This window comes from Anopheles maculipalpis, chromosome 3RL, assembly GCF_943734695.1.
Source record: "Anopheles maculipalpis chromosome 3RL, idAnoMacuDA_375_x, whole genome shotgun sequence".
In the NCBI taxonomy this organism is placed as follows: Eukaryota; Metazoa; Arthropoda; class Insecta; order Diptera; family Culicidae; genus Anopheles; species Anopheles maculipalpis.
Genome location: NC_064872.1, coordinates 8,855,336 through 8,883,059, shown reverse-complemented (window position 1 = coordinate 8,883,059; position 27,724 = coordinate 8,855,336). Strand labels below are relative to the sequence as shown.

Below are 27,724 nucleotides of genomic sequence, written 5' to 3'. Positions count from 1 at the left end.
TAGATGATGGTTTAGGGTACAGGCTGATGGCTCGAGGGTAATAGAGCACCCTGCGCCCTATTGCTGCCCAAAAGGTGGCACAAATATGGAAGCAGCTTCTGCAACAGAGGAATGAAAACATACAGGAGAAGCAAATAGGAAAAAAGGGGACAGGTAAGTGGAATCCGTAACGCCAGCTACCTTGCTACAGCTACAGAAACAACAACACTAACAGTTTGCCTTATTCTTGAAGGTTCTCTTTCCATTCACCATCTTTTTCTCGGGGACATTTTTCCCTATTTACATTGGTCGGCTTGTAAAACCATCGTCCAGTGTTAGAGTGCAAATTCTTCATTCTGTCCTTGAGGACATGGTTGGGCTAAGGTATGGTTTTAAATGGCTTAGAAAAAAAAACTTCCATTACAACCTGCTAACAGGTGGTAAAGCAATTGAAATATCAACCGGATTGCAAACGCACAACAATAAATAAATTCCGAAATTCTACAGAAAGTTATGTTTTATGCGTTTTCCAAGCAAAATGGTGTTGAAAGAAAATAAAACATGACGGTCTCCTCTTTATCAGGGAAACAAACTTTGGTCAGTAACCATAAAACAAGTGCAAGAAGTTTCTGTTTTTTTTTTTGTGGGCTACGAAGATCCTTTTTGCGATAAATGAATTATAAAAAGCGGCTTCAATTTTGTATTGCTAGCTTGTTTTATTGTTTTTCTATGAGTATAAATTAGCACCCTCCTCAGTCCTCTTCCACAATGCTTTAGAATTACGTGTAAAGGTAGAGCATCAAATACCATCGAGCAAGTTAGGCAACTAGCCTTTTTATAGCAAGATTTGCAGATAACGAGAGTGTCATATAAATTTTGAAAGTGAGTAAGGGCTGACTGCACTGAGCCCTATGTGATGAATGTGAACTTGATTACCCAATTCGAAATAGAGAAAAAGAAAGAGATGATTCAAAGCATCAATATCCCGATAAGTATTTGCTTTAGAATTTGGATGCTAGCAGAAAACTGATTCTGATACATACATAGATCCAGTTCTTAATCGCATAGCTGGAAAAAACTTAGAAGAATGTTCGGGCTCTTATGCCGAAAATCAGGCACCATTTGGATGATCATGTCATGAGAATAGCACCAGATAACCCCAATCCGCATGGGGCGGCCCGGTGGGGTAGGCGACAGCTACTCCGGACTTCAAATGGCAGGACCGGGGTTGAAATCCCATTCGGACCGCCCCCTGTAGTGAGGACTGACTATCCAACTACGTGGTATCGGCAGTCTAATAAGCCATTCGATGGCCGGCGTGACCTATAGGGGTCGTAAAGCCAAGAAGAAGAAGAAGAAGAAGAAGAACCCCAAGTCCTTTAAGGTTGTCTATAAGAATAAAGCAAGCCCACTTTGAGATGAAGTTAGGACTTCAATTCACTTCTTCGACATGCCAATTCGATACAATCGCGAACTCGTTAGCAAGGCTAGGGACCAAAACTAATCGATTTCCAAACGAGTCAATGACAATGAAACCAATCTCAGTCAGTAAAAGAAGTTTGATCACCAAATATCCTTCATTATTCTTAATTTTCGCTGGACTATTTCAGCGTCAGCGGAAAGCCATCGTCACTACCTTCTGAAGTACTACACTTCACGGACCACTGCCCGAAAAACCACACCACAAATAAACTGCACCAAAAGTCTTGCACCACTTACTTGGATTATTGTTGTACTCCGGCCATACCGTTGCCACCTGACATCCGAGCGCACGACGATTTAAACTTCTGCAGCAGGACCACTTCCTGCCTAGCCAAAGTCCCAGATGGTAGCTAAACGATTTCGGACTATACTCTTCACAGACTACAGAGGAGATAAACAGAGAGAGAGAAAGAGAGAGAGAGAGAGAGAGAGAAAAACTCCGTAATGAAATATAGCATCAAACTGACATCGGGCGTGGCGCACAAACTTCGCCTCACCATACCTTTCCTAATCGACGAGATCCACTCGGTACGTTCCTTTTCACTGTCCGCCACCAGATACAGCGTGTACTGTGGCAGTGTCGTTCCCGGATAGATGCCGTCACTTTCGCAGTATCCTACTTGAAAAGGATATCCCTGTTACGTGGGAAATGGTGGAGCAAAACGAGAAGGATGCGTCAGATTGATGCTTGCCCGTGTAAAGCGCTTGCTTTTTTTTATCTTTTCGGCAATAGAACTTACATCCGGTGCCGCTGCATCACCACCCTCACCGTGCAGTAGCGCTGGTTCGACGAGCCGCACACCCTTCACACTGATCCGGCCCCGTTCACGGCGTTTCTGTTCGCAATGTTGGAAGCAAAAAGAAGTTGAGCAACAATTAGCAAACTTTTACACTAAACTCCGAACAAGTTTTATTGCACTTAATAATGCACGTGCCATTCCTTAAGCCCACCGCCCCTCCATCAGTTAAAAAGCCGCGGAGAATGTGCAGTGAAGCGAATGTTAGCGAGAGAAATTAGCGTTTAAAGTGTTATTATTAGTACGGTGTGGTGGTGGTGCTCGATAGTTTTAGTTCGGGTTGGAGTTTGCTGTGGAGCAATGTAAAATTCAGCCAGAAGTGCAGTGTGATGGAAATGATGCAATGCGAAAAAGCGTTGATGCTTTTGTCAGTTAGAAGCGGACAGTGCGAACAGGCGATAGAAACATGAGAAGCGATTGTATATTTTGTGGAGAATGTAAGAGCGATCAGGGAAGAGAGTGAAGAAGAAATAAGGAAAATATAAAAGTGAATGCAAACACAACAGAAAAGAAAATTAATACGAAGTTCTAGTTATTAAATACACTGATGTGATTATAAAAGAAACAAAAACATATAAAAAAGTCATGACAACAACTACAAAACATGCACGTGCTTTAACCAAGTCAATGTGAAACATTAAAATACACAAAACAATAGAAAAACTTTTGCTCAATAGCTCTTTAAATATCATGTTCTGAAAGAAAAACTTCCGGAACCGGATATGCGCATCATTTCCCAACACGGGACATCTTCTCAACTCCTCAATCATGCACCAAGAAATATGCAAAACACTGCCGGAAATATCACTTTTCTGCAACAACGTTCGTGCCGAGTCAAACCGACCGAGTTTCATTTCCTGTCTTCACTCGGTAATCGAAACACGATGGAAGCGATGTGCTTTACAGAACTTTGGCAGCACGAAAGGTAAGGTGAGCTTATGTGGAAAGAACTTCTTACACGCTCCTGTCCTATCATACACTTTTTGTAATGGATGACTACTGCTGCTACACTGCCATCACACGTCATGCTGTCGGCATCGTTTGCCACACGGGATGTGTGGAACGAATGAGGCCATATTTTTGTCTTAACCGCAACCAACACGGTCTTACCAATTCCGTTCCAGACAATTTATCTAAATTATTTACCGTCCATAAGGATTAGGAAAGTCCGACGACCTTTGCCAGGGACGTTTTTACACCTCCATCAAACGGAATGCGCGCTGCAATTATCGTTTCGGACGCCAAAATGGGGTTAAAACCAAGGAACCTGTACCTCACCGCTCGGCAATCCTTTAATCATGAAATTACTTCAAGGAGTCATAAAACGCGCATTAATTATGCTAGAAGGATATCCAATCAGGTGCGTTGAGTACGTCTGGACTAACCTTTTCTACACCGATTGATGCTTGGGACTTGTCAAAATACCTCAATTTGTCACTCGAGAAGAGACAAATAATCCTATATGCCTTTTCTGGGATCATCCAAGCTACAAATACGCCCCAACATGCATCTCAATCGATCGCTCAAAACGCGACACATAAATTAATCATCAGTTTCCCTCTCGAAAAGGGATTCAATTTAAACTCTGCTTGTTCGCTTCTGAAACGATCGTCCTCAAATCCCTCTCAAATGAAAAGCACACGAGCCAAGTAACAATGGTGGTCTAAATGCAGGCTTCCACAAATAGGTCTTCCTTTCGTACAGCAAAAAGGGATTCCGCTTCCCCAAGAGGTTTCTCCCATTTCGAGAGGCATCCTAGAAGATTCTTCGACAAAACACAAAAGAGCTTTCGTCTGAGAAATGGGACACACCGGAAAAAAAGGGTGAGGATCAATCGGCCACCGGCTCTCTGTAGCTTCCAGCTTTTGAGAGATGTCTCGTTTTCCAGTCTTCTAAGATTAAATTCACCCGTCCCATTACGCACCATCGGTCGCATCAACCGAGCGCATCTTCTCCTCTATCAACTTCTATTACATTGTCAAACAAGCGCATACACGGACAAGATTTGTAGCGTTCTATAAATCATGCTACATAGTGTAGTCTTCACCCAACCCTAAAGATCGTCTAACTCGTGTCGGGGCTACGAAGGAGGGACACCCTTTCCCAAAACAGTGCTTTGGATGTGCATTGTCGTCGATTGGAAAACTAGGTCCTCAGCAGCAGCAACACCACACCTCTCTGGATGACGGCACCATTCAACGCGGGCAACTTTATTAAACGAGGGTGAGAAAGTCGAGAGTTTGTTGTTGTAGCGCTGTGTTCCAGCTGATAGCTGATTTATGTCCTCCTCTACGGCTTTAGAATGCCCAACAGCAGTGCAGCAAAAGTAGGCTACCGGCGATTCATTCCGAAAACAAAAGGGGCCTTTCGATTTCCGATCAACTGACGTACGTACATCTGTCATGGCTTTTGTGTTGGGCAACATTCAATTAATGAGCGACAGCATCAATAAGAACCGAAAGCGGGCTTTCCTTACTTAAGGAAGAAAGGTGTCCCAGGGGCTGGGAATTTTAATTATAAATATTCTGATAGTATAAAACCCTTACAATGGCATATCGCTTAAAGCACATAATCACCAAACTATCGATACTAATGGAGGTTTAAATCACATCCACACTATTCAGGTACGCGCACGTATCTGGGTCGTTTGAAGACGTACTGGAGACAGCTCCAAGGTTCCTCTATTCTTCCGTTTGGGGAAGGCTTGGTTGGCTAGCTGCCAAAATGTGATCTGCCTACGGATAAGCTCAGGGCGAGTGTGTATCCTTGCATGAAGATTGAGTGGATTCCGGGCTACTAAATATGGTTGAGAATACAGTGCAGCCTGCCAACCGAAAATTATTTTCCACTTCTCGTACGAAAATTGCATTCGGGAATGCCATGCAGGTACAGGAAGGTTGAAAGTACGTTTCTAGGAAGGAAAACTACACAACGGAACGATAAAATAAATTCCTTCAGAAGAAGGTGCAAGAGCACAGAGCACTTCAGGGTGTATAAATTTCACTAACGCCTATATGTAGGCAATATGAAGGGAATGATTGCATGAACCTCAGTACGAATGAATTGTGATGAATTGATGAACCAATCAGGATCAAGTGGGGATTAATTGGGGTAGGAATATGCTAACATCGAGAAATAAAATGAAAAAGCTTTAAGAAAACTTCATAAAAATAATAAAAATATTTAAAATTAAATTTGACATTTCTTTAACAACTTCGGTAACGTCGCCATGAACATAAATGAACAAAGCACGCACTCATCACGAACCTTACTCTATTCCAACCCCTAATCAAGTGCCTCAACAACGCCACAGGCACGCTCCGTCAACAGAGTCAGCTCGCGTAATCCAAATCCCAAATCGACAGTTCACCCGTCCGTCCGCGTATGTACGCTTCAAAACTTCTGTCTAGCCGGCCAAAGAGACAAACACTCTACACACACACACACACTAAAGCCCTCCTGCTTGTTTTAAGAGGGTGGAAAACGATACTACAGAGGGATGAAATTTTGGTGTGTACCACCCCAAAAACGGGACACAAGCCGAGTGGTCAATACACGCACACTGATCTGTATTTTTGCGTAGCCCGAACAACACACACACGCACGATTGACACGTACACACAAATACAAACAGACACACCCACACAACTTGCTTGTCGAATTGGAATCCTTTTTTTGAATTCCTTTTTTTTGTGTACGGCTGAGTTAAGCCGATTTGTTGCCGAAAAATAAGCAAATTATTAAGCACGAAAAGCACGTACCACGGGCTGTAATACTGCGTGATGAAAATTGGCAACACTTTTCTACCCAAGACTGATTATGGATGCGATGCGATTAATCCATTCAATACGGCGATGGGCGCGTACTTTTAACACTTTTTTGGGAAAGATTTGCTCTGGGCGAAGACACCACCCGATCCCAACATCTGGAGCCGATGCGAATTTTCCGCACACACACACACACGCACACAAAAGGGAACACTTTACCAACAAAATGCTTCTTTAGCAGAACCCAGCGCACAATACTTATTCACTTTATCCCACAATTTGCTTATCAATTTCCACACCTTATTTTTCTAAGGAAACGCTTCTCATCCGAAATTCTTCGTGTAAAAAGGCCTCCCAAAGCTGACCACCGAAGCCTACCGCAAAACTACACTACACGCTGGTACTACTGCTTCCACCGGGTGTGAAAAATATCTGTGAGCGGCCGCTTGTACACCGTGGCTCGCGTACGCGTCGTAGAACCGTTTGCAAACGTTTGTACACTCTCGGCTTTGTATGCTTGTCCCTGCGGGAGGGGGTTCTTCCCACACACGTCTAGCCTTTCCCGTGGTCACGTAAAAACAGGATTGGGCGGCTCCTCCTAGGTCGGTGTACGCTTTTCCGGATACCAACGTCACACCAACACAGGCTCACGGTCGGACGCGGTTTTTCTCCAATCTCGGTGTAAAGAAAATTTGTGTTCCTTTGCGGAGGCGCGACCATACACTAATACAGCCGCACTTAGATGCGCCGCACTACCAGCTGATAATGGTACCAACACAGGGACGTACCGTCCTGATACAGGAGTGTCCCGAAAGAAAGTGGTGTGCACGCGCGCTTGCGTGTGTTTGTGTGAGCATTCATAACGATGGGTGAGTTTTCCGACCCCGTGAACCCTTACGGTGACGGGTGCGAAAATGCTTCAATTGCATATTTGTTTTAGGGGTTAAAAGGAATGTACCGAGGGCTGTAAAAGGGTGCAAAATTTAATAGATTAATTTTGAAGAATTTATTTATTTTCTTGATAAAGCAAATTTTTAAAAATAAAATAAAATTTTCTATAAACAATATCCCCTTTAAATCATCCCTCAATAATTAACCCCTTAATATCATTAATTAAAAATCTTTATCAAATCCTTTACAACCAAAACCATTCATACATTACACATCGAAGTGTTCCGTTGCACTTTACGAACCCTTAGCTAAAAAAAGGGGAAGTGAACCGAAATTTACACTTTTCCTTCACCAAGGGTGTGGTGAATCGTAACAAGAAAACCCCGGCACCCCATTAATCCCTTACATCAACAACAACGCCACAGTCTACAGAGTGCCGCATCCTTAATCAAATTCAGCACCACACACAACACCGCGCTGGTGGTGGTGTTCGCATTCATCACGTACCATCGTTACTAATACTGTTGCCTTCGGATTTTGGCTAGATAAAGCATACCCATATCCGATTCTTATCGTCCACCCATACGACGAACGTACAGCACACATTCGGGATTCGAAAAATCGGGCAAAAGAATGCGCAATAGCGCGATGATCCTTCGGGCGTAGAATGTGGAACCAAGCGAAATGCGAAACCACGAATGGTTAGTATTCTATTTATATTGTTAAATATTTTTAACTTTAAAAACATTAAAAAAATATTTGGAAATCCAAGTATATAATTATTTTATGTTTTTATTTCATAATATATTGCTTTCAGTCAAACTCTATTTTATTGAGCTTTAAGAGCATCACTTAGCATCTTACTGTGCAAAAATTTCGATAAAACAAGAAAAATAAATTGTAAACCAAATTTTATAACAAAGTATTAGTTTGTATCTGCTAGACGTCCAACGTTTGCTGAACTATTCGCCAACAATACCAAGAATTCCCTTTCAGGTGACGACTCACCCGCACCTCTAATGCATCCTAGTCTTCCCGCTCTGGGGGAAAGTGTGTTGACCAAGGTGGGAAAACTTCCTAGCGCTTCCCTGTCCTATCCGTAACCGTTTTGTGTTCGAATATCCTCTATCCTGTATTGTTTGCCAGTTTCGTTATGTAGCCACAGACACAAACACACGGTGACAGCAAAAGAAGAAAAAAAAGCATGCGACACAGCGCCATGACAAACCCCGATAGACCGTCGACCTCATTTTCATTTCTACTTCTTCTCCAGCAGCTAGCGCCAACAACAATTCTCTTTTTTGTTGCTAGTGCTTCCTGGTTCAAGCGCTGCACATAACCAGCCGGTAAAAGGGACCACCACTTATCGCATAAATTGCGCACCGAGTGTGCAGTTATTATTACTACTGCCTTGCCGCTAGTGAAACGAGCCTCGCAGCCGTTTTAGCGCCCTAAAGAACGGAGCACGTGAAAATAATGGAACAACGTTGGCACAACATTGTGACGATGAGGTGCACAGAATTAACCGAGGCATTGGGGATAAATGCACGTCGATGGGTCACAAGAAAACAGCGAGAAAAAATTGTTTATTTGTAGACAACGCATTGATAAAGAATGGAACTTTCTTGCACAACAAGAGAATCAAAGGGAAAGAGGGCGGCATACGCTGCAGCGACGAGAGAAGAGTTTTTTTAAATAATAATAATATATTTTAATAATAATATTCAACATATGTAAAAAAAAAAAATATGTTGAAAACAATTAAAGTAAAAAAAAAACAAATAAAAATGCTGTTTAATAATACAAATTTTAAATTACATGGAAAAAAGAAAACAAATGACACATAAAGCAGATTAAAATAATAAAGTCGCATGGTGAAAACTTGAAATAAATGGAAAGCATGATGCATTAATAAAGAATATAAATTTAATATCCAAAAAGACAACATAAAGCAAGAAGAATGTTTAAAATAATGGAAGAATGAAATAAATTAAAAGATTTTTTGGTAATGAAAAAATGAAAACCAAAATGAGCTGAAAAAGCAATAAAATTTATGTCTAACACGTCAACACAAGAAAAAAAAAACAGGTGAAATTAAGAAGGTGATTGTATGAGAGATGAAGTCAATATAGGAAAAAATAAAAAAAACAGGAGGTTTTTCCCAATAGTTAACAGTAAAAATAATAAAGAATAACAAAAAATAAACTATATGTGTTTGATCAACAAGTTAACATACAAAGGGTTGATAATGTGAAAAATAGGCTAAAAACAAGCAAAAGAAGACAATTAAGCCAAAAAGACATCTTTTTAATCCCGATTTCAATCAAATCATATTTTTAAAATAATTCAATAAAAGAACATTTTAAGAATATTCATGTACGGAGGAATCAAAGCAAAATGTGTGAAATACAAAGTTTAGGTAACAAAAATATTAAATCATGCAAAAAAAATCAAAACAAAAAAAATGAGGGATAAACTATCAATAGGCAAACAATCGAGATTAACATTTAAAAAATAAAACTGGGATATAAAAAGGGTAAAATACACAAAAAACCGAAAACCCATTATTTATGACAGAAAATAGCATTTAAAAAAGGATTACACATAAAACCAAAATCATAAATTAATTCAATTTGATAAAATCTCATCACATAGTTCAAAGTAAAAACGCGACACCTTTTTTATCTCTTCAAAACAAATCTTTTCCCCAATAAATCACCATAAATAATTCACCCAAAAACGATTCGAAAATCGGTGCTTCACTCTAAACGTAAAATAACCCCATTGTTCTGGGTAAACAATTAAACCGAGTATGTTAATTAAATTGCATCTCGTCCGGCTAAATATTTAAATGAGCTTCGTGTGACAATAAACATGTCCACCCGCGGTCCACCACCCAGCCGATGGTGGCAGATGAATCATGGCGGGCAAAAATTCGTAGAAAACTCTCATCACCCATCATCATCGTCACCGTCACCCAACCCGTTCCCCGGCGACACGTCGGAACGTCGGTTGGACGATCCCGAAATGCACCAAACAACACGTCCGATCCGGTCCGATCGTAAAAGTTGATCGAGCTTTCGTGGGAATGCGTACTGCTGACATCACACGGCTCCGGTTTGAATGGGAGTTAAATTATCACCCAAAGAAAAAAAAAGATTTCCCGTGAGATGTCCTCCTGTCTTGTAGATGAGTCCTCCCAAAAGAGAAAAAAAAACACACACACACAATCATCACACCGAAAAAGGTAAATACCCCGATACGAGACACATTTAAAAACACAATCGAACGCGCGTTGCAAAATCTTCCTTTTCCCTCATTAGCTCAACCCTCTGATCCTTCCCCCTTCGAAGCTCTTCGAATCTCCGAAGCCAAGCCCACCAGAGTTCTTAGTAAACGGAGCAAATTATAGAAAACAAACTTTTTTCTCCTATCGCTTAGGGCGGCAAAAGCACAAAAGATCTGGCACACCGCACGAAAGGAAGCGCAAAACCGCATCCGCCAAAAATATAATCATTGCCGACACTCGGATTTGGACCACCGGCGGAACGGAACCGGGCTGCACGAATACGCATTTCGGTTTCTTCGCTCACCATTTTATCGGTGCGTTACGATCACCGATCGTGGTAAATATCAAATTTATTATGCCGCACAGTTTTCACGGACGGGGTTCACGATGATAGCGAGATGAATCATTGACCAGTACCACCTGAAAATTCGCCAACTTGTCGTAGGGGTGGCAAACAAAACGGGTGCGAGTTTGAAAACAAAAGGCCGGCTTAAAAGCGAATGAAGAAGGGGGGGAAAAAAAGGTTGCATCGATTGCTGTTGCGTGTACAGCATGTCTTGCCTGTTGGTTCCTTCACTTGAATGCGGACACGAAACGGTGATAGAAAATGTGTTTTTGCTGTGCCTGTTTATACATTTCGGATTTCACCTTACGCGCTTGATTCCGCGATTCATCCGTTTGTCGAATAATGTGAATGATTTGTTTGTTTGTTAGCGTTTCTTGGTTCGTGCGGCCGCCCATGTGCGCCTGGGCAGGGTGGGAAGAAACAAAAAAAATATGCCAACAACGTCAAACGTCTTGTTGCCGCGCGGCGTCTTTAATCAGCTTGTTATGAGACGCGAGCCGGCGGGCGATCTATGGGAACCTATCGCGGCATTTGTCGGATTGGCTTATTATAGGGAATGGAGAACGGCATTCGAAAATCAACAGGCTTTCCGGTCAGATAGTATGTGCGAATTTTTATATTCTCATACGCTCTTTTAGAAGCTGTTCCGCAGAAGGAGAGGAAAAAAATAAAACCACCCCGTAACATAATACTTAGCGATACGAACTACCGCAACGATGGAACAGATAAGCTGATATACGGGAGCAGAATATTAGCAGACCGCACCGAATAAGCGAACGAACGGCACCACCAACGAAGTGGGTCAAACATCAAAGGATTTTAAATTATAGAGAAATTTACAAAATAAGATGATGTGTTTAATAAATTGCTAGTGTGCACGTGTGCGAAGATATTAGCTGAAAATACACAAACACACACACACACAATAGGAAGCATGCAAGCATTTAAAGTAATAAGACGTTAAATGTTTAAAATTTGTTTTATGCGCCTGAATGTATGCAAGCTATCATTTAGAGCGTGTCGGCTTAGATCAATGTGCTAAACGTGTTCTTTGCACCTACGTAAATCTTTGAAATAACGAATTTAACATTAATATTACATACCTTAATGAAACAATCCGAAAAATAGGACTACAATAGCTTTAAAAATTCTCCCAAACGAAACTATTCACTGGAACATGCAACATTGGTTGCACAAATGCCTTTTTTTTCTTCTATGCTAAACTACCACACGCACGCACAGACTGTTGAAATGAAGGTTAGTAAGTTTATTTAAGAGGGTCAATTACTCTTTTCATAAATTATAATTTAAATTATACAATTAAAGGAGAGCAGTAAAACAAAGTATTGGAATAGGAAACAAGGAAAAAAATATAAAACCAAAACAGAAATCTCTTTTTGCAAAAAAAAAATGCAACTCTCTGAAAAGGATTTTGAAAGAAGAATCGATAAAAACACACACAAAAACACGCAAACGCGATCCCCCTCAATGACACTGATTGATGACGGTCTTTAAGCGGGTTAGGTCGATTCTTATCTGGGTAAGATTTGCTCTTTCCGTGCGTTCTCTGAGAGTTCAAATCAGCTTTAGTGTGGGACTCCCGATGGCATTGAGGTGGGGTAAACATCTTAGCAAGATGAAGACCAAACCCCTGTTCCCTTTGCTGATTTCCGGCGTGCACGAAACATAGAATGCATAAATCCAAACGAAAAACGAAACCACACTTAAAAAAACACACGCAATTAGAAGCACTACGGGTTAATTGAACAGGGCGACGACATGATTGTTTCACACCCTCCCCCCAAAAAAAGCTGATGACAATGATCGATGGTGATCATGCGGCGCTTGATGATGATGCGTTTGAAGCGATTAATGATGGCTGAGGTTTTTTGTTGTTGTTGTAAAGACGCGCGTTGTGATGCTCTTGATGATGTCAGCGAGCGGATGGTAGTGTTGTTTGTATTAAATTTAAATTAAAACAATGTCGTCCAGTAACTGGCAGCATGTTCGGTGTGTGAAAGCGTTCGTTAGAGAGCCGGGACAAGTTCTATTAGTAATGTCAAACAAACAAAACAGACACACACACACGCGGTAAGTATGGTTAATGTATGTTAGCGGACACCTCGGCTTTCCAAAGCCACTGAGAGTAACCACTGAGTGGGTACGATCGGTTAATTGCACAGCAGCTTTCCCGCACACACACACATTCTATCGGGAATCCTACAATTTAGGCGGGACCGCGGGTTGCGTCTTCCAACTTACCTCCAAATTTCCAATATCATAGTACGACAGATAGAAACGCGTCAGCTCGAACCAGCGCGTCTTGTAGTTGACCGGGGTGAAGCGTTTTTTGTTTTGGGATCGTTTCACCATATAGCCCGATTTAAGCACAAAATCGCTCCGCCGTTCAGTCATCATCTTCGCGATCGTGCACAATGCCTGTTGGTTGTATCTGCTGCTGTACGACTAGTTGCACTCGTTTCCGGCATCGACTAGCTGAGTTTAAGGCCGAACGGGACCTTTTTGGTGCAATGACTATGATGCCTCCGCAAACGACTGTATGAGAACTAGCACTTCATTATATGGCCACCGTATTTTTTTATTTGCGAGGATATGCTTAATCAAACATAAATTGACTAACTTGGAGAACACACTGATATGCTAACAAACGCCACACAATATCGCTTAGCCTGGTGTCATGGTTTTCGTTTTATTTCTAGTAGAGGACGCGCACTGCACTTAGAGATTATGCCTTTAAACATTCGAGATAATAAAAAAGTGATCAATCAACTCACTCACTACTTCACTGTTGCAACGCTTTTTATCGGGGACCCAGGAACCATGATTCTATCTGGGTGGTACATTTACAATCAAATCGCTACACCTTCAACTCTTTTGGATCGGTAGATAAGATCAAGATAAACGGTTTGGGGTCTCTATTATGTCATCTACGCTGAAAGAGATATTATAGGAGGAAACATTGAAGACCCCGTTGAAAGAAAAGTGAACTATTTGTTGATTTTAACCGGCTGTAGAAACAGACAACCTGCTGGCAGTGGCTGTAGCTGCGTCGTACTTCACCAGATCGACTCCAGAACCAGGACCAGATATCGAATCTCACCCGGATCAGGGGAAGTCCTTTTGATATTAGCAGGAAGTGACCAAACATCATATCCCATCCGGTCTAGACATCTAGACACGAAAATTACAAAGTAGTTCTTAAAAACAAAAAATATTTTCACAATATTTTAAACAACAATAATCCAAACAGCGCAACAAAAGCCGCAAAATAAAAACTGCTTGCCCGTCGGCCGGGCAAAGCAAGCTCTCTGTTCAGCGGAACCGGTTCATTTGCATATAGGCATTAGCGCGAAAAAGGCAATGGTCGACAACCAATAAGTTTGCGTTGCGCGATGAAATAAAAGACTGGCGACACTGAACGTTGGGTGGTGGTCAGGCTTTACTCGGCGATCAAGTAGGAGGTGAGAAAGAGTGTGTGAAGGCCTTCGTAGATACCGCCCGAGTCCGATTTGATACGATACACAATGGCATAATTAATTCTGCCAGCGTTTTCGACCCGACGATCGACGAACGATCGGAACAACGCAGAGGGGACGCTTTACGCGAGATTTTGCTTTCTTGTTACGCGTCTTGGTTCGGATCGGTTCTTAGAACCTGTCGGGGGGTTGGACTATGTGGCAGGATCTCCGATTAGGAAGTGTCCAGTTTTTTTTCTTCTCCTCCCCAGTCAGAATTCACTTGCAATGAAGAATGATGTCGCCACGGTACTAATGTGAAAGCAGCGGGATGTGTCCAAATGCTGCCAAAAAGAGGCACAGTTTGTAGTTTCGTTCAAGTTCAAGAATCAAATTAAAAAGTAATACTTGATCACATGACCGGACATCAGTGCGGCAAATGGGTTAAGCCTTCAAGTCATCAAAGCATATCCAAAAAAGGAAATTTAAATCGCTGCTATGCTTACTTCACAACATAAGTCATTTAAACTCCAAACAAAGGAGGGTTCCAGTAATGGCTGGAACCGTAGATGACTCATCGGGACTCTTAACCTTCCTATAAAACCATCCTCCAAGCAATCCATTCCGGAACGCGCCGAAGTCGAATGGAATTTATATAACCAGAAACACACACGCCTTGCACCTGTATCTCTGCACGGTGTCGTGTGCAGAAATGCATTCCTTGCTCGTGATATCACACAGCGGTTAAAGGTACAGTGCGATTCCCATCATAAATTGCCCTTCACTCTGGCATCCGGTTCTTCAGGAGCCGTTGTTTTGAGATCAATCAAGTGTACACCGGTTACCGGGTGATACCTGCCGGTGAGTCAGCTAGGTTAGTAGTGTGTCAGCCGTAAGCCAAAACTCTTTCTCCTTTCTCGTGGCAAGGGGATTTGAGACCGCTTGTCACAAGAAACAAACCGGTCCACACGAATGTTACCTACCGGAAATGCCAATGTCATTCCATTCGGGCAAGTCAATTCGGTACTATACCGGATGCTGACGAGCCTCCGGATGATTCTTCTTGTTAGGATAGAGAAGTTCTTCAAAATACGCAATAAAGCACGCTAAAGAAGGGAGATAATAATTACTTAAAATAAAGAGAAGAACAAGTGAAAGTAATCTGCTTTACTGGAACGGTGCGCAGGGTGCAGAGAAGAAGGAAAGATGTGCACAAGGGGAAGGGTGCTAGTTTAAAAACTTATTATTTACAGCTGATTCATCACGATGGGATTACAGCGAAAACAACTGATCGCGATGATATGAGATCGATATAGCCGAGTAGATAGGTACAGTGAGTGCAAAAAGTATTCGTCTAGCTGTGTGGATTTGGGATGTTATAGATATGACTGAAAGAACGCTAGATTTCAGTCCCAGATTCCGTGATCGATCTTCACACGGCTGGACCAATCAACGAATACCGTCGGAATTGTCCGCTAGCATCAATGGTAGATCAGCAACAAGACCAAGACCTAGCATTTTGGTTGCTTTGGTCTATATGATCAGGACTCTATTAGTAACTGGTCAAGCCTTCTCCTTCCTGGGATCGAGATGATGTTAAGGATAAAGGATTTTTTTCCATTCTTCTTTCAAACCTTGCTTAGTGTTTGTTTTATTTTAACATTCAGCGGGTACCTAGAAATTACTTTAGATCTGGGCTTTGCTTGGGATAGAACTGAAAATTTACGGGTTGATAGCTGTACTTTCTCGATACTTCTCAACGTAAAAAAAGCATAAAACATTAAATTAAATGGTACATAAACGTTTAAAAAAATCGTCAAACCAGCAACGACAAGGTTTGAATGTCTCTGTCTAATTCTACCGATAAATTGTTTATATCATCATCAACAGAATTCGGATATAGATCGATCTGTTTTAACAGGTCATCTAGGAATTCTGTGAAGAAGCCACAATTTCATTTTCCCAGTCGTGTGATTGGAGTCATGATGTTCTTCTTCTTCTTCTTATTGGCTTAACGACCTCTAAGGTCACGCCGACCATCGAATGTCTTACTAGATTCTCCGATAACCATGTAGTTGGATAGTCAGTCCTCACTAAGGGGATGGTCCGGATGGAGTTTCAACTCCGGTCCTGCCGTATGAAGACCGACGCCATTGTCGCCTGCACCGTCGGGCCGAGTCATGAAGTTGGATGATTCAAAAAAGATTGTCAGAATTTCTTGGTACTGGAAACGAAGTTTTTTGCTCTAGAGATACGATTAGACATTACGAGATTCATATCTGCTTTCCATTAGATGGAAAAATGGATACAAATTTAAGAGTACATGTAAAGCCTTTTTTGAGACAGAAAACTCCAAGGATGAAACCTAATCGTTCTTATTCTTCTTTTTGGCTTAGCGATCACCAAAGGTCATGCTGACCTCTCAATGACCAGTCTAGACTTATTGGTACCACGTAATCGGTAAGCCAATTACGTACAAGAAACACACCATTCAAGGTAAAATACGTAGCTAGACGAATATTTTTTCCCTCACTGTAAATGATCCCCGATCGTTTCTACATTTTAGCGCCTACTTTTCCCAATAACATCGGGAGATTTTTGCTGCTTCTCACTCATCCTACTCAACACACAACCCCGCCGCCACATGTTTCGCATGTGTTTGCCGATGCTAACTAGATTAACTGTACCAGCCAGCCGTCTCCGTTCTCCGATCGTCAATCGTTCACAATAAAGTTGATTGTGCTGCACGAGAAACTCCACTTATCGCTCGACCAGACGCGTACACCAACGACGGACCGCGACGGACCAGCGCGAAAACATGTGATCCTTGGCAACGAGATGCCCTACGACCGGGGGTGAGTCCGCACCTTTTCCGGGTGAGTACTGGTGGCCGTTTCCAGAGGCTATCCGGAACACAGCTACGCACACGATCGATCGCGACACGCGCAAACACTCACTGTCGTTGTCGGCGACGGTCCATTTTCGTTAAGGACTTGGTTCCGCGGTCAACCTACGCACGCAACTGGAGAGAACGACGAGACTTCACCGAACCGCGACGATTTTATTCCACTTTTTTTTTGCTTTGCAGCACGTACACCGCTTGTATGGTGTGCGATACAGCGGCACTGGATGGGTATTCCCTCAAATGTTTTTTTTTTTATTTCGCCCATTCCAAACATACACTCAACACGATGATGCCAAAAGACTGTTGTGGCCGGGAGTTGCAAACTGGGGTTAATTTAACAAAATCACCGTTCGCCTACTGTCGTCCACCATCCTACACACGAGCGATCGCATGTGTTGGAACTCTTGGAACGAACCGAATGCAACAGATAAGAGTTATGGCATCGAGGAGGAGAAACTTCTCACTAGCGGAACCACTTACATTTACACCACACTGTGTCCCATCACACAAGCACAATAGGAAAAATCATTGAAATGCAAAACCCGATCAGAAAACCCCAAAACACAGGCATCTCATACCGAAAATGCTTGCCAGAAACAATGTTTTTCTTCTCTGCCGTTTTGTTGCACTGCAGTCGCGGTCTGTTTTGACAGCTGGTTCTTGGATGTAGAGTGAGAAAGAGTGGGGAAGCGCGGGTTTGTTTACGTTTGAGAGCAACGTCAAGTTTGACACAATTACAGAAGGGTTAATTTTACGGGGTGTTTATGGAAAATGCATTTTCATTCAAAATTGGGGTGGAACAATCAGGGAAAAAATGTTTTTTGTGTATAAATTATTTTTGTTTTTTCATTTGTTTGCAAAAATAAACCAAGAAAAGGATATAAAGCGTACAAAATAATTATCTCTGCATCGCCACCACTATCGCCATGGAAAGCCCTTAAATTGCGTGCAGAAGCAACGATTTCGCTTACGTTTATTTTATCCGTTTTAATCTACGACTACATTTTTAGATCATTCTGTTTTGCAAAATCTAACCTAACGTGAAAGAAAATGCTTCTTAAAAACTTAAACTAACGGGCAACCAACTCAATGCCACCCCTTTGTTGTTCAATTCGAATGTTCTTTACGCAGCTGCCACGCACCGATCGCATACCGGAACCAGATCAGCATCAAATCCCGTCCCATCTGCAACCAGGACCAGAACGGTGTCAGCTTCGAACCTTCGATCTCCGTCCAGTTTACTGCAACCTCCGCTATCGGAATGTTGTACGATTGTGCAATAAACAATAACTCCACATCGAATGCCCACCGTTCGACGTGCATCACCTGGAACAATTTTCTGGCAGCCGACCGTGACACCAGCTTAAAACCACACTGTGTATCCCGGATCTTCTTCACCGCAAACGTCCACACGAGGAAGTGAAACCCGTGCATAAGAATCGTACGAAAGATGGTACGTTTTGCGGTGGCTTCCTCCTCCAGATGGGCCCGCGATCCAATGACCAGTGCATTACGCATCCAATCCGATCCCGTCATTTCCATCATGGATCGTTCTAGCTTTTCGTAATCGGCAAACTTTGTCGCTCCATCAGCATCGGCAAACAGTAGAAACTGTCCCCGGCTGCTAAGCATACCGAGCCGTACAGCACCACCCTTGCCACGGTTTTCGATGAGGTTCAGTACGCGCACGCTGTCCGCACCGAACCGACTCACGTACTGCATTGCTACTTTTACCGTACGGTCGCGACTACCATCGCTTACGATGATCACCTCATAGGTGAAATCTTTCTCCGCTTTGGATCGAGCTTGCAGATATTCTAAGCACTCATCCAGCATGGCGGGCACTGTGGTAAAAAGAGAGCCCCAATTACGATTCATTCTAACTACACTAATCGAGTGCTACTTACGTCTTTTTTCCTCATCGAATGCGGGTACGATCACACTCAGCTTGAGGGTTGGTTTGTCTTCCAACGAAGCAAACGGTCGGCTATCACCCGTAGCCGGATCTTTGTAGTACTCTTCATCCCTGTGCCGTACAATTTTTGGAAACGGTGTCGTCGTTACTTTAAGTACTATTCCAAGCTGGAAACACATGTTCTTGTTAGTATTTAGTTTTGCATGACACCCTCCTGTTGCTCTTCTACGGTACTCACCACAACGAATAGGAAAAATATCGAACCGGAGCCGAATAATAGCACCAGCTGGACAAACTCAGTGGTCAACATGGTGTCGATTGGAATATTGTTGTTTCCGATTGGAGTTTCGTTCAATGATGCATTGTTTTAAACTCCAACAAACAAACTAGATATGGCTCAAACTCTGCCAACTCTGTGTTTTTGCCACAGCCGCTGCAAAAATGCCGACGCCGACCAAAACATACAAACGTCAGCTGAAACACGTCAGACACCAAAGTGGGCAGTGCTGCCAGCAGCTTTGTTGATGCTTTACAGTGAGCGGGATAGAAATTGATACACGCTTTGAATTTCGCTCAATTTATTAAATTCCCAAAAATTAACAGAACTGATAAAAATATTGCAAGGAAAGCACATGAGGTACTGATGGGCAGAAAATAGTTTTTCTCTCTCTTCCATTCGTTAAGGATAGAGTTTGAAGCTGTCGGAGAGGATTCAGTAACTGAAAGTCAATCCACAAGGCCGCAGGCAATGAGAGATTTTAGAATAAAAATTTCTGGTTTTCGTAAGTGTAATTGAAAGTTTTATGCTTTGAGATTGCTTTTTGAGAACCTGGTGCATACACAAACTACCAGCACGGGCCAACGGAGAAAAAGCTGGAATCGCAATTGTGAGAGATTTTTTGAGTCTCGCATCGATTTTCACTGCGCAGAGCAGCGTCTTCAATCGGGAAGACGTACTCATCTATCTGCTCGTCAATCGAGCGCTGAAGAACCATGAGGTTCGCACTGTTGAGCTATATTAGTTGCTCGTTATTCGTTGCTGAGAATGGTGCCGCAGGATCCTGTCCGTAATGCCTCTTAAAATCGTGTACATGGACAAATAAGGCGTATTAGACCAGGATTGAACTATTGTGGTGATGTAGCTCAAGCTGCTAGGAAACTCTCGACTATTCTTGGCAAATGACGGCGCTTGACGGTAAAATTGTCGGTGGTTCCGAAACAGCCTTAGGGGCAGTAAAATTTATCTTGATTTCGGATTTTACATTTCAATAGAAAACACAATCGAACCTATTTATTTGACAAGAAATTTTCAAATTTTTATTTCATCTATACAGCTACAAAATCTGTATGGGTTGCATATTGTACAGATTGTTATAAAAGTTAATTCAAATGCTTATATCTCCCCATAATATGCTTACTATACAAAACATTCGTTCGTGGTACAGTTCGTTATATGCGAAAGTAAAAATAGTGATCCATTCTTCGGTAGGTAACCTCTTTTGCCGAAGTACAACAGCAACATGCATTCGGTTGCAGGATGTAGGCAAAAGATGAAAAAGTTATCATTTTTCACTTACCAAAATTATTAACTTTTGAAAATCAAACAATCACGTCTGACGATTTCGGCAAAAAACGCATACACCTGCGTAAAACAATTTGCTTTTTAAAATTCTATTTACTTGATATCATAGTAAGAAAACACTAGAGTCGAACCGTCACGAATTTTTGCGCATTAATGCTTACTTTCGTACCATTTTTTTCTTCTTACGTACGCTTTTCGTTCTATACTAAAAAGGACTAAACACACACTTAAAACATAATTTTGTATAACACGCTAGGAAATACATACTCAGAAAGAAACGCCAATTTTTTGTTGCTCGCCCGCTTAGGGTCGCACGCGCGATGCCGAAGCAATTTTCGTCGATACAGCACACACTCGTAACTATTTTTTTTTTGCACAAAATTTTCGCTTTACTAGCGCATTGCTTTTATGCAATTTTTCACCATCAGCCACGCACTGTATTATGGCCCACCGGCGGGAAGGAAAGTACAAGTATTCCCCGATATACGCAATCGATCAGAGGCGAGTGCTAATCGCATATAGCGCGTCCGCGTATATAAATTTGCATCTTACAGCCTTTACATCTACGAAATTATTTGTATGTTTGTGTGTATTTTATCTTTTTAAAATCATGTGTTTGTATGTATGTAAAACAAATTTTTAACTTAGTACATTGTTTTCTATTTAATATCATAACAAAAATATTGGGAACTATTTCTCATTAACACTAACACATAAACAAATAGTGAAAGTTTCATAGGATTTTTCGCAAAAACAAGAATGGATTGTCCGTTTTTTGAAACATTAGCGTACAGCGAATTCGCGTATATTGAGTATGGCGTATATCAGGAAATACCTGCAGTTAATTTAAAAAAAAAAGAATACACAACGAAATCTTTCTACCAAATTTGTTTGCTAACGTACTTAAACGACGAACTATTTATACACCTTTTTGCTTTTTTTTCTGTTTGTCCCCCCGTAAGAAGATTGTGTGGTGTAACAAAAAGTAATTAAAAGAATCGTTCAGTTTAATAGAAATGAGAAAAGAAAGAAATACTATGCTTACAATTATAAAGCGATGCTCCGGACTCCACAATGGTTCTCGGCCCCTCGTGGAAACAGATCTCCGGATCCGCCTCTGCCGCGTCGTATGTGGTAGGTTGGTACAGATAATTGTGTTTATTTTGTTGTTGCTTTACACGAAAGTCTCGCCCGATGGGGTTGTGTGTATTCAGCTATCCTATCCGCTATTACCTGTTTTTTTTTTATTGGGATGTCTACAGAATGAAAGTTGCTTACCGTCTGGATCTTTCACGTGATCTTGATCGCCGCCTACGATCGTTATTACGATCATTGTGACGATCACGACTACGATCGCGGCTTCGAGACCGCCGATTGCTGCGATCGGATGAGCGGCGTCTGTCACCGCGATCACGATCACGACTGTAAATAGGGCGCTCTTATAAGTAACATGTATTTTTGAACCATTTTCATTGCAACTCACCCTTCATTGCGATCTTTACGATCTTCCGTCGGTTTAACATCGCGACTGCAAATTTAAAAATCGTATTAAAAAATATTCCTCCATCGAAACTCGCACAAAGACAACTTACCCCGCCGTATCCTTACGATCACGACTGCGTGCCAAAGCGCGGGATCGTCGATCCAGCTCTCGTCCACCAACGTACCGCGAACGGCTACGATCCTCATGGTCACGATCGCGTCCCGTTTTGCGTAGCTCCTTCTGGCGCGGCCCAGCCGTTTTTTCCAACTCTGCCAGCTTGTCCCGAATGGCCAAAAATCCCAGATGAAGCTTACCACCAAAATGGTCCGCCAGCCGTATATCGTTATCGTGTATGCCCAGATAGGCGGAGCAAACTTCACATACTCGCAGCTTCTGCTGCTGGTAAGTGCTGGCCGGTATCGAACTACGATACTCCTGCTCAGCACGAGATTTTTCCGAACGCAGCTCTTCGATTTCCGACATAAGCTTCATGCTTTCCTCGACCTGGCCAGCCTCACCGAGTGCTTCCGCTTTGGCAAGCTTCTTGCCGATTTCTTCGGCAAGTTCGTGGACTGCGTTTGCTTTAGCGGCAACTTCGGCGGTTAATTCTTCCTGTGTTTCGGCGAGCCGTTTCTTGGCCGCTTCCGTGCGACGATCGCAATCGGCAATGAAGGCCTGCAGATGTTCCATTGCCTAAAAACAGGAAGAAATAAAGTTTAAGAAATGGATGCAAAAGAAACCAAATAATACTAAGCAAAAATACTTACATCAACATCGTAGTAGTAATCCTTGTTCTTCGATGCATTCTCATAATCAGCTCGCAGGGCCAGATCGTGCACCTTTGGACATTCGCCAAGATCCATACGCTACACACCGTTCAAACAATTGATTCAAACGGTGGAGAAAAAAGATGGAAAAGAAGGAAAAACAAAACACTCCATCGTTTAGTACGGGTGACACATACACACGAAACAGGGGTGACCAAAACAACAACTCGATTCGAATTTATTAAAATCTAATCTCTATTGCTAATTTAAATTTGCCCTTTGTGCTGCAACCTGCCAGGCGTAGCATACATCAAAAGAATGAGCAATATTCACCACTCGTTTGATGTTTCTTCACTAACAGGGCATTTGGTTGCGCAGTCAAAGGCAATTCCAGAAGAGATCGAAGAATCCTGTAAATCAAAAAAGAGCTCATTTTTATAATAAAAAAAAAAGTTACTATCGAGAGAAGCAAATCGATTTTGCGTGTAAATTGTACAATTGGATTGGATATGTTTTTGTTACTCACCAAACAAGTTTACCACACACCAACCAATCAACCAATCAACCAACACAGCTAAATAATGAGAAACACGTCCAACGAAATCAACGAAGGTTTAATTTAGTAAGTATGAATTTGTGATGGTTGCCCTAAAATGTTGCTCAACGTTTTAACTAATACGGTAATGAATATTAACTAGAAAAATATGTAAAGGGGATATCGGATTATTTTAAAAATTACTAAACTCACTCAAAATAATTAAAAAAAAATACTTATTTTTTATACTAAAATAACTTCAACCTGCAGAAAGTATTGCCGCTCTAAATACAGTTGTTTTCATTCACATTGGGACACCCTAATATTTGGTCGATGCGTAAGTTTATAGTAATTAAACAAGCCTGTTTATAAACAGGCGCGTTATAACAGGTGCGATGCGTGATAAAAAGGCTCCGATGCCGACCAAACTGAATATGTGTCCGATGTGTCTGAAATTGATTCCTCTTATTTTTTTTTTTGTCATAAGAGATACCGTTTTGTTAGGCAATCACGAGACTTAGATTATGTCCACATAAAATGGTTTACTAAACTTATTTATAGCATGTAACCGGGTGCCGGATTATTTTTGTGCTACAAAGGCAAGCTCCGCACGGAATACGTTATCAGACCTTCAGCCCAGGATTTCTCCTGAAACAATTTAAGTGAAAGCTTAGTTCTTCGATAGCTAATATTCAGGATACCGTCAACTTTTACATATTGTTACTGATCTAAAGCATCGACTAAATGTTTAAGGCATCCCAATTTAGATGGATTCTTCTGTATGTACCTCGCATGAAAGTAAGAAAACTAACTTCTTCCATATGATTTCATTGTGTGATGGCTTCTTCTCTTGCCGTAACGACCTCTATGGTCATGCCGGCCATCGAAATGGCTTTCTAGACTGCCGATTCCACGTAGTTGGTTAGTCAGACCGCACTACGGGGGGACGGCCCGGATGGAATTTGATCCTCGGTCCTGCCGTTTGAAGACCGGTGCCGCTGTCGCCTACACCACCGGGCCGCCCCTGTGTGTGATGTCTATTACTGTCTATTTTACAAGAACGAACGAACGAACAAAAAAATATATCCTCCTATCCTTCCTATCCATCTCTTCACATCTCCTGTAAGAGCAACCATTCATTCAAATTGATTGGAAAATTTTATAATCCTTCCTCCTTTCACATAAACACGTTCGATTTTCAGTTCACATAAATTATTTACGTACCCGTAAGGCGCACACCAGGCGCACTGTACCACACCTCGTCCGTGAGGATGACGTGTCAAGAACAGGGGTTTCGTGCACGCGATTTTTTGGTTCCGTGTTTCGTTATTAATACGTACCCAAAGGGACCCGACCATTACCATTCGCTTGCATTTGACACTAAACGCAGACCAGAGTGGGCCTCGGGGAAGGGAAGGATGCACAAAATGCTAGTGACACCCCACGGTTTTTTTCTGCGGTGCGGAAAATCTTTACTACGTTCATAATTTAGCTTATGTGCGCGCCCGGCTGGGGAACGAGGGTTACAGGAAGAAAAGTAAGGATCGATTCGCATAATCTGCCATCGTACTTGCGCACAAAATACAACATTCAAAAATGGGAGTAGGTAGTAAGGTAGGAGAATAAGGTATATAGGGTTGATAATAATTTAGCGGCACAGTTATAGTTTTTTTTTGTTTTCTTTAAAGGAAACACTTACGTACGGCCCAGGAAGCAGCAGCAGCCTGTCTACTTAAGTGACCGCAGCAACACCCCCATTAACATACATTTTCGGTCGATTTTTGACTGTGTCCTGCGCGATTAGCTTTTTTTATGGGGTCAAAGTAGGTAAAAAGAGATGATCGAGGGAACTGTTGGCATCGTTTAGAGAGCGGTAATGAGCGATTAAAGGATTTCATTTGCAGATGAGCTGTGGGTTGTACAGTGTACTTACGACTCTGGCTTCAGTAGTGTACATATTTCTCACTCTCCCATCGCATCGCAACCAGTGCGCTCCTTATCACTACCAGTGCGCTAAAGAAGGCTTGTGCATTCTGAGTGTATTTCTCTGGACTAGGATTGGTTTTTTTTTTATAGAATTTTTGGTTCTGTGTATCATACCCGTGAATCAATCGAAACGAACAACGACGACCATCATAAACGGCCGGGATCGCTCTAAGTGAACGATGAGATTGGCTTTTGTTTTACATATATAAATGCATTATATTGCAACCCATGCACATCTAGAATTCGACAGATTTGAATTTTTAGCTTACGGAACGATGACGCTTTCCACATTTTGTGGTGACGATCAAACTTACCAATCACACGCATTCGCTTTCCCTTATCATTTTTTGGTATGAGTGGGCTACTACGGTCTTTTGCTACGCATTTTGAGAAATGGTTTTTGTTTTATATTTGCTTGGAATTGTGAGGAAAAAGCGACGTGTTGTGACCGTCTGCAAAAAAAAGAGGAATAGAACCAACAAGAAGTGGGAAAAATAGAGTAATAGAGGAGCAGACACGCACACACACACTCGATTTTCGTTACACGACCTTCTCGCTAAGGCTCAGGTAAGAAATGTGCGTTTGTTTTGCGGGGGCATGTTATCTAATTATACTTAAATTTCGATCAATTACAAAAATTTGGACAGTACTTTCTAACGGGAAGAGACCGTAACAGCACACAAATGGAATTGGATCGTAGAAGTGTGTAATGTAAAGGAGGGTAAGTCATTGATACCTAAGCGTACAGTACGTTATCGTAACCATATATTCCCGTCCAGGCATTTACTTACCGTTGAGGCCAGGATCTCGTGCGGGCAGCAGCCTAATAAAAAACTCTTACATACTTTGCTGTCGTAGAACTTGACCGAGTAACGATTGGTTTCGCCTGCAAGATAATGGGAAACATTAAATACTTGATAACGCATAACAGCCCACCTTCGGGGCATATACACACAAGCACACGCATTCAGCAATATGGTTCCGCCTTTACGTACAACGAAGGGGATGATCGGTGTGGAATGTGAACTTTTACGTACCATTTCTAGCTGTTCCCATCAGCTGATCAAGCATTGCCCGCATTTGATCGTGTGCCGACATGTTGCAGGACGCTTTTATTCACTATTAAGCAATTACTGCACAGTTTTATGGAGGAAAATTCGATGAAAAATTATCACCACACGAAACACAAACTCTTTTTTCTGCGCTTGTGAAAATTTTGACAGCAGGTTACATTTGTGCTGTCTTACGAATGTGACAGCTTGGCAATGCAGGGCTTGTCAACGATTTAATTGAGCTGAATTAAATACTATTCTTTATAAACTACAAATTTAATTTATTCTGAAGTGATAATCAGCTCTTTCGTGTTCAATGCTATTATTTATTCCAAAATATTCAGCTAGTTCCTACAATGACTACTTAGTTAAGTCAAAAGAAGTAAAATATGAATGAATGAAGAGCCCTGTATTTATGTGTTGAGGTTTGACATTTCCACCACAAAGCTGTAATGTTTACATTCTGTTTGGATTTAGCTTTTTAGCTTTTCCCGAGCGTGGGAGTAACAGATTTGAAGAGATAATGCGGTTCAATAATAAAAGAACTTTAAAACCATAATTAAAGCATTTAAGGTCTGTACAGCTTCTACAGTAAGGTGTTGGAGACCTGCACAGATGATTCACACCGTTTGTTTACATGATGTAAATAAAACGGAGCGCGCGATTACACGATAAGAAACGAAAGTGAAAGTACCAAACCCGATCGATAAGGAGGGAGCGCCACGATGGAAAGCGACGATAAAAGTGAGATCAAAATCAAGGAAAAGCTTAACCTTCACGTCAAGAAACGATTGCAGGAAACGGCAAAAGAAGGATCGCACGACAAGCACGATTCGAAGGAAAAGAGCAGCGCTACGGCAGGAACAACAAATGCGCCCGGTGCCACACGGCCCAAAAGACAGAAAACGAAAAATGGTTCTAAATGCACACCGAATGCATCAACGCCGGGTGTCGTTGGTTCTATTCCTCCGGCAGGAGTACGTCCGAGCGATTTTCTACTCTCGCCTGGAGCTGCAAACAGTAACGACACTACAAACAGTAGCATCAATTCCACTGATCAGGACGGTGAGTTGAATGACCGGGATGCATGTGATAGGGTTGATAAACCGGCCAAGTCCAACCAGCGGATGGATATATTTGCGATGATATTGAATCAAAAAAAGAGTTCACTGATGTGTGATCCAGAGGTGATTCAGTTAATGAAAACTCTAACCGAAAGCAAGAAATGACCATCGTTAGTCGATGTCCTCGCGTTGTGTTCAGTTTGCTTATGTGGCCATCGCTTTAATTGGGTGGGAAAGCAGCGGAAATACCCTAGTGTAGAAGAGAGAATGTAAATAAAGTGCTATTTTACTTTATTATTCGGAGGTAAACGAATTTTCTATGAAGTGCATCAGTAAAGTGAAGGAAAGTTTACCTAAACCTCTTCATAAAGCAAATATTTTAAAATTCATTTTCCTGCAACATCACAG

The 27,724-nt window shown here is 41.9% G+C and overlaps 6 protein-coding genes across 7 annotated transcripts in view; 3 read left to right on the top strand and 3 right to left on the bottom strand.

The window, feature by feature from the left end:
- LOC126564123 (tyrosine-protein kinase Btk29A-like) overlaps nt 1–13,026 on the bottom strand; it is a 71,073-nt gene extending 58,047 nt beyond the window's left edge. The window contains exons 1-4 of the mRNA XM_050221058.1: nt 12,814–13,026; nt 2,202–2,297; nt 1,964–2,096; nt 1,699–1,842 (exon numbers count right to left, since the gene is read on the bottom strand). Coding sequence (XP_050077015.1) covers nt 1,699–1,842; nt 1,964–2,096; nt 2,202–2,297; nt 12,814–12,969 — 529 coding nt within the window. The 5' untranslated portion in view covers nt 12,970–13,026. The remainder of the gene's footprint in view (nt 1–1,698; nt 1,843–1,963; nt 2,097–2,201; nt 2,298–12,813) is intronic.
- LOC126565035 (dolichyl-phosphate beta-glucosyltransferase) overlaps nt 1–19,165 on the bottom strand; it is a 159,300-nt gene extending 140,135 nt beyond the window's left edge. Inside the window, exons 1-3 of the mRNA XM_050222175.1 lie at nt 19,086–19,165; nt 18,840–19,014; nt 18,015–18,776 (exon numbers count right to left, since the gene is read on the bottom strand). Of these exons, the coding sequence (XP_050078132.1) occupies nt 18,040–18,776; nt 18,840–19,014; nt 19,086–19,157 (984 nt within the window). The 5' untranslated portion in view covers nt 19,158–19,165 and the 3' untranslated portion in view covers nt 18,015–18,039. The remainder of the gene's footprint in view (nt 1–18,014; nt 18,777–18,839; nt 19,015–19,085) is intronic.
- The window catches only part of LOC126565322 (40S ribosomal protein S5), a 326,252-nt gene that overhangs the window by 294,237 nt on the left and 4,291 nt on the right, over nt 1–27,724 (top strand). The window lies entirely within an intron of this gene.
- The window catches only part of LOC126564355 (phosphopentomutase), an 80,751-nt gene continuing 63,157 nt past the window's right edge, over nt 10,131–27,724 (top strand). The window contains exon 1 of one of the 2 annotated variants that reach the window (XM_050221377.1): nt 10,131–10,143. The gene's annotated coding sequence lies outside the window, so the exon portion shown is untranslated. Of the gene's footprint in view, nt 10,144–12,006; nt 12,014–27,724 lie in introns of those variants that run through there. The other variant, XM_050221378.1, reaches the window with a different exon arrangement.
- Nucleotides 21,637–26,375, bottom strand: LOC126564965 (putative RNA-binding protein Luc7-like 2). Its single transcript, XM_050222095.1, has 6 exons — nt 26,238–26,375; nt 25,992–26,086; nt 22,680–22,778; nt 22,022–22,605; nt 21,913–21,957; nt 21,637–21,851 (listed from the first exon to the last, which is right to left on the bottom strand). The coding sequence occupies exons 1-6, from the start codon at nt 26,296–26,298 to the stop codon at nt 21,704–21,706; spliced, it is 1,032 nt and encodes a 343-aa protein (XP_050078052.1). The 5' UTR covers nt 26,299–26,375; the 3' UTR covers nt 21,637–21,703.
- On the top strand, nt 26,978–27,504 carry LOC126565519 (uncharacterized). The gene has a single exon (XM_050222704.1). It carries the CDS (start codon nt 26,978–26,980, stop codon nt 27,479–27,481), a length of 504 nt encoding a protein of 167 aa, XP_050078661.1. The 3' UTR covers nt 27,482–27,504.

Excerpts from the sequence above, each read along its gene's own strand:
- LOC126564965 (XM_050222095.1), bottom strand. The coding sequence starts at position 26,298 with ATGTCGGCACACGATCAAATGCGGGCAATGCTTGATCAGCTGATGGGA. Across the intron at positions 26,087-26,237 it reads GATGGGAACAGCTAGAAATG|GCGAAACCAATCGTTACTCG; the intron begins GTACGTAAAAGT and ends ATTATCTTGCAG. Across the intron at positions 21,958-22,021 it reads GATCGTAAGGATACGGCGGG|TCGCGATGTTAAACCGACGG; the intron begins GTAAGTTGTCTT and ends TTAAATTTGCAG.
- LOC126565519 (XM_050222704.1), top strand. The coding sequence starts at position 26,978 with ATGGAAAGCGACGATAAAAGTGAGATCAAAATCAAGGAAAAGCTTAAC.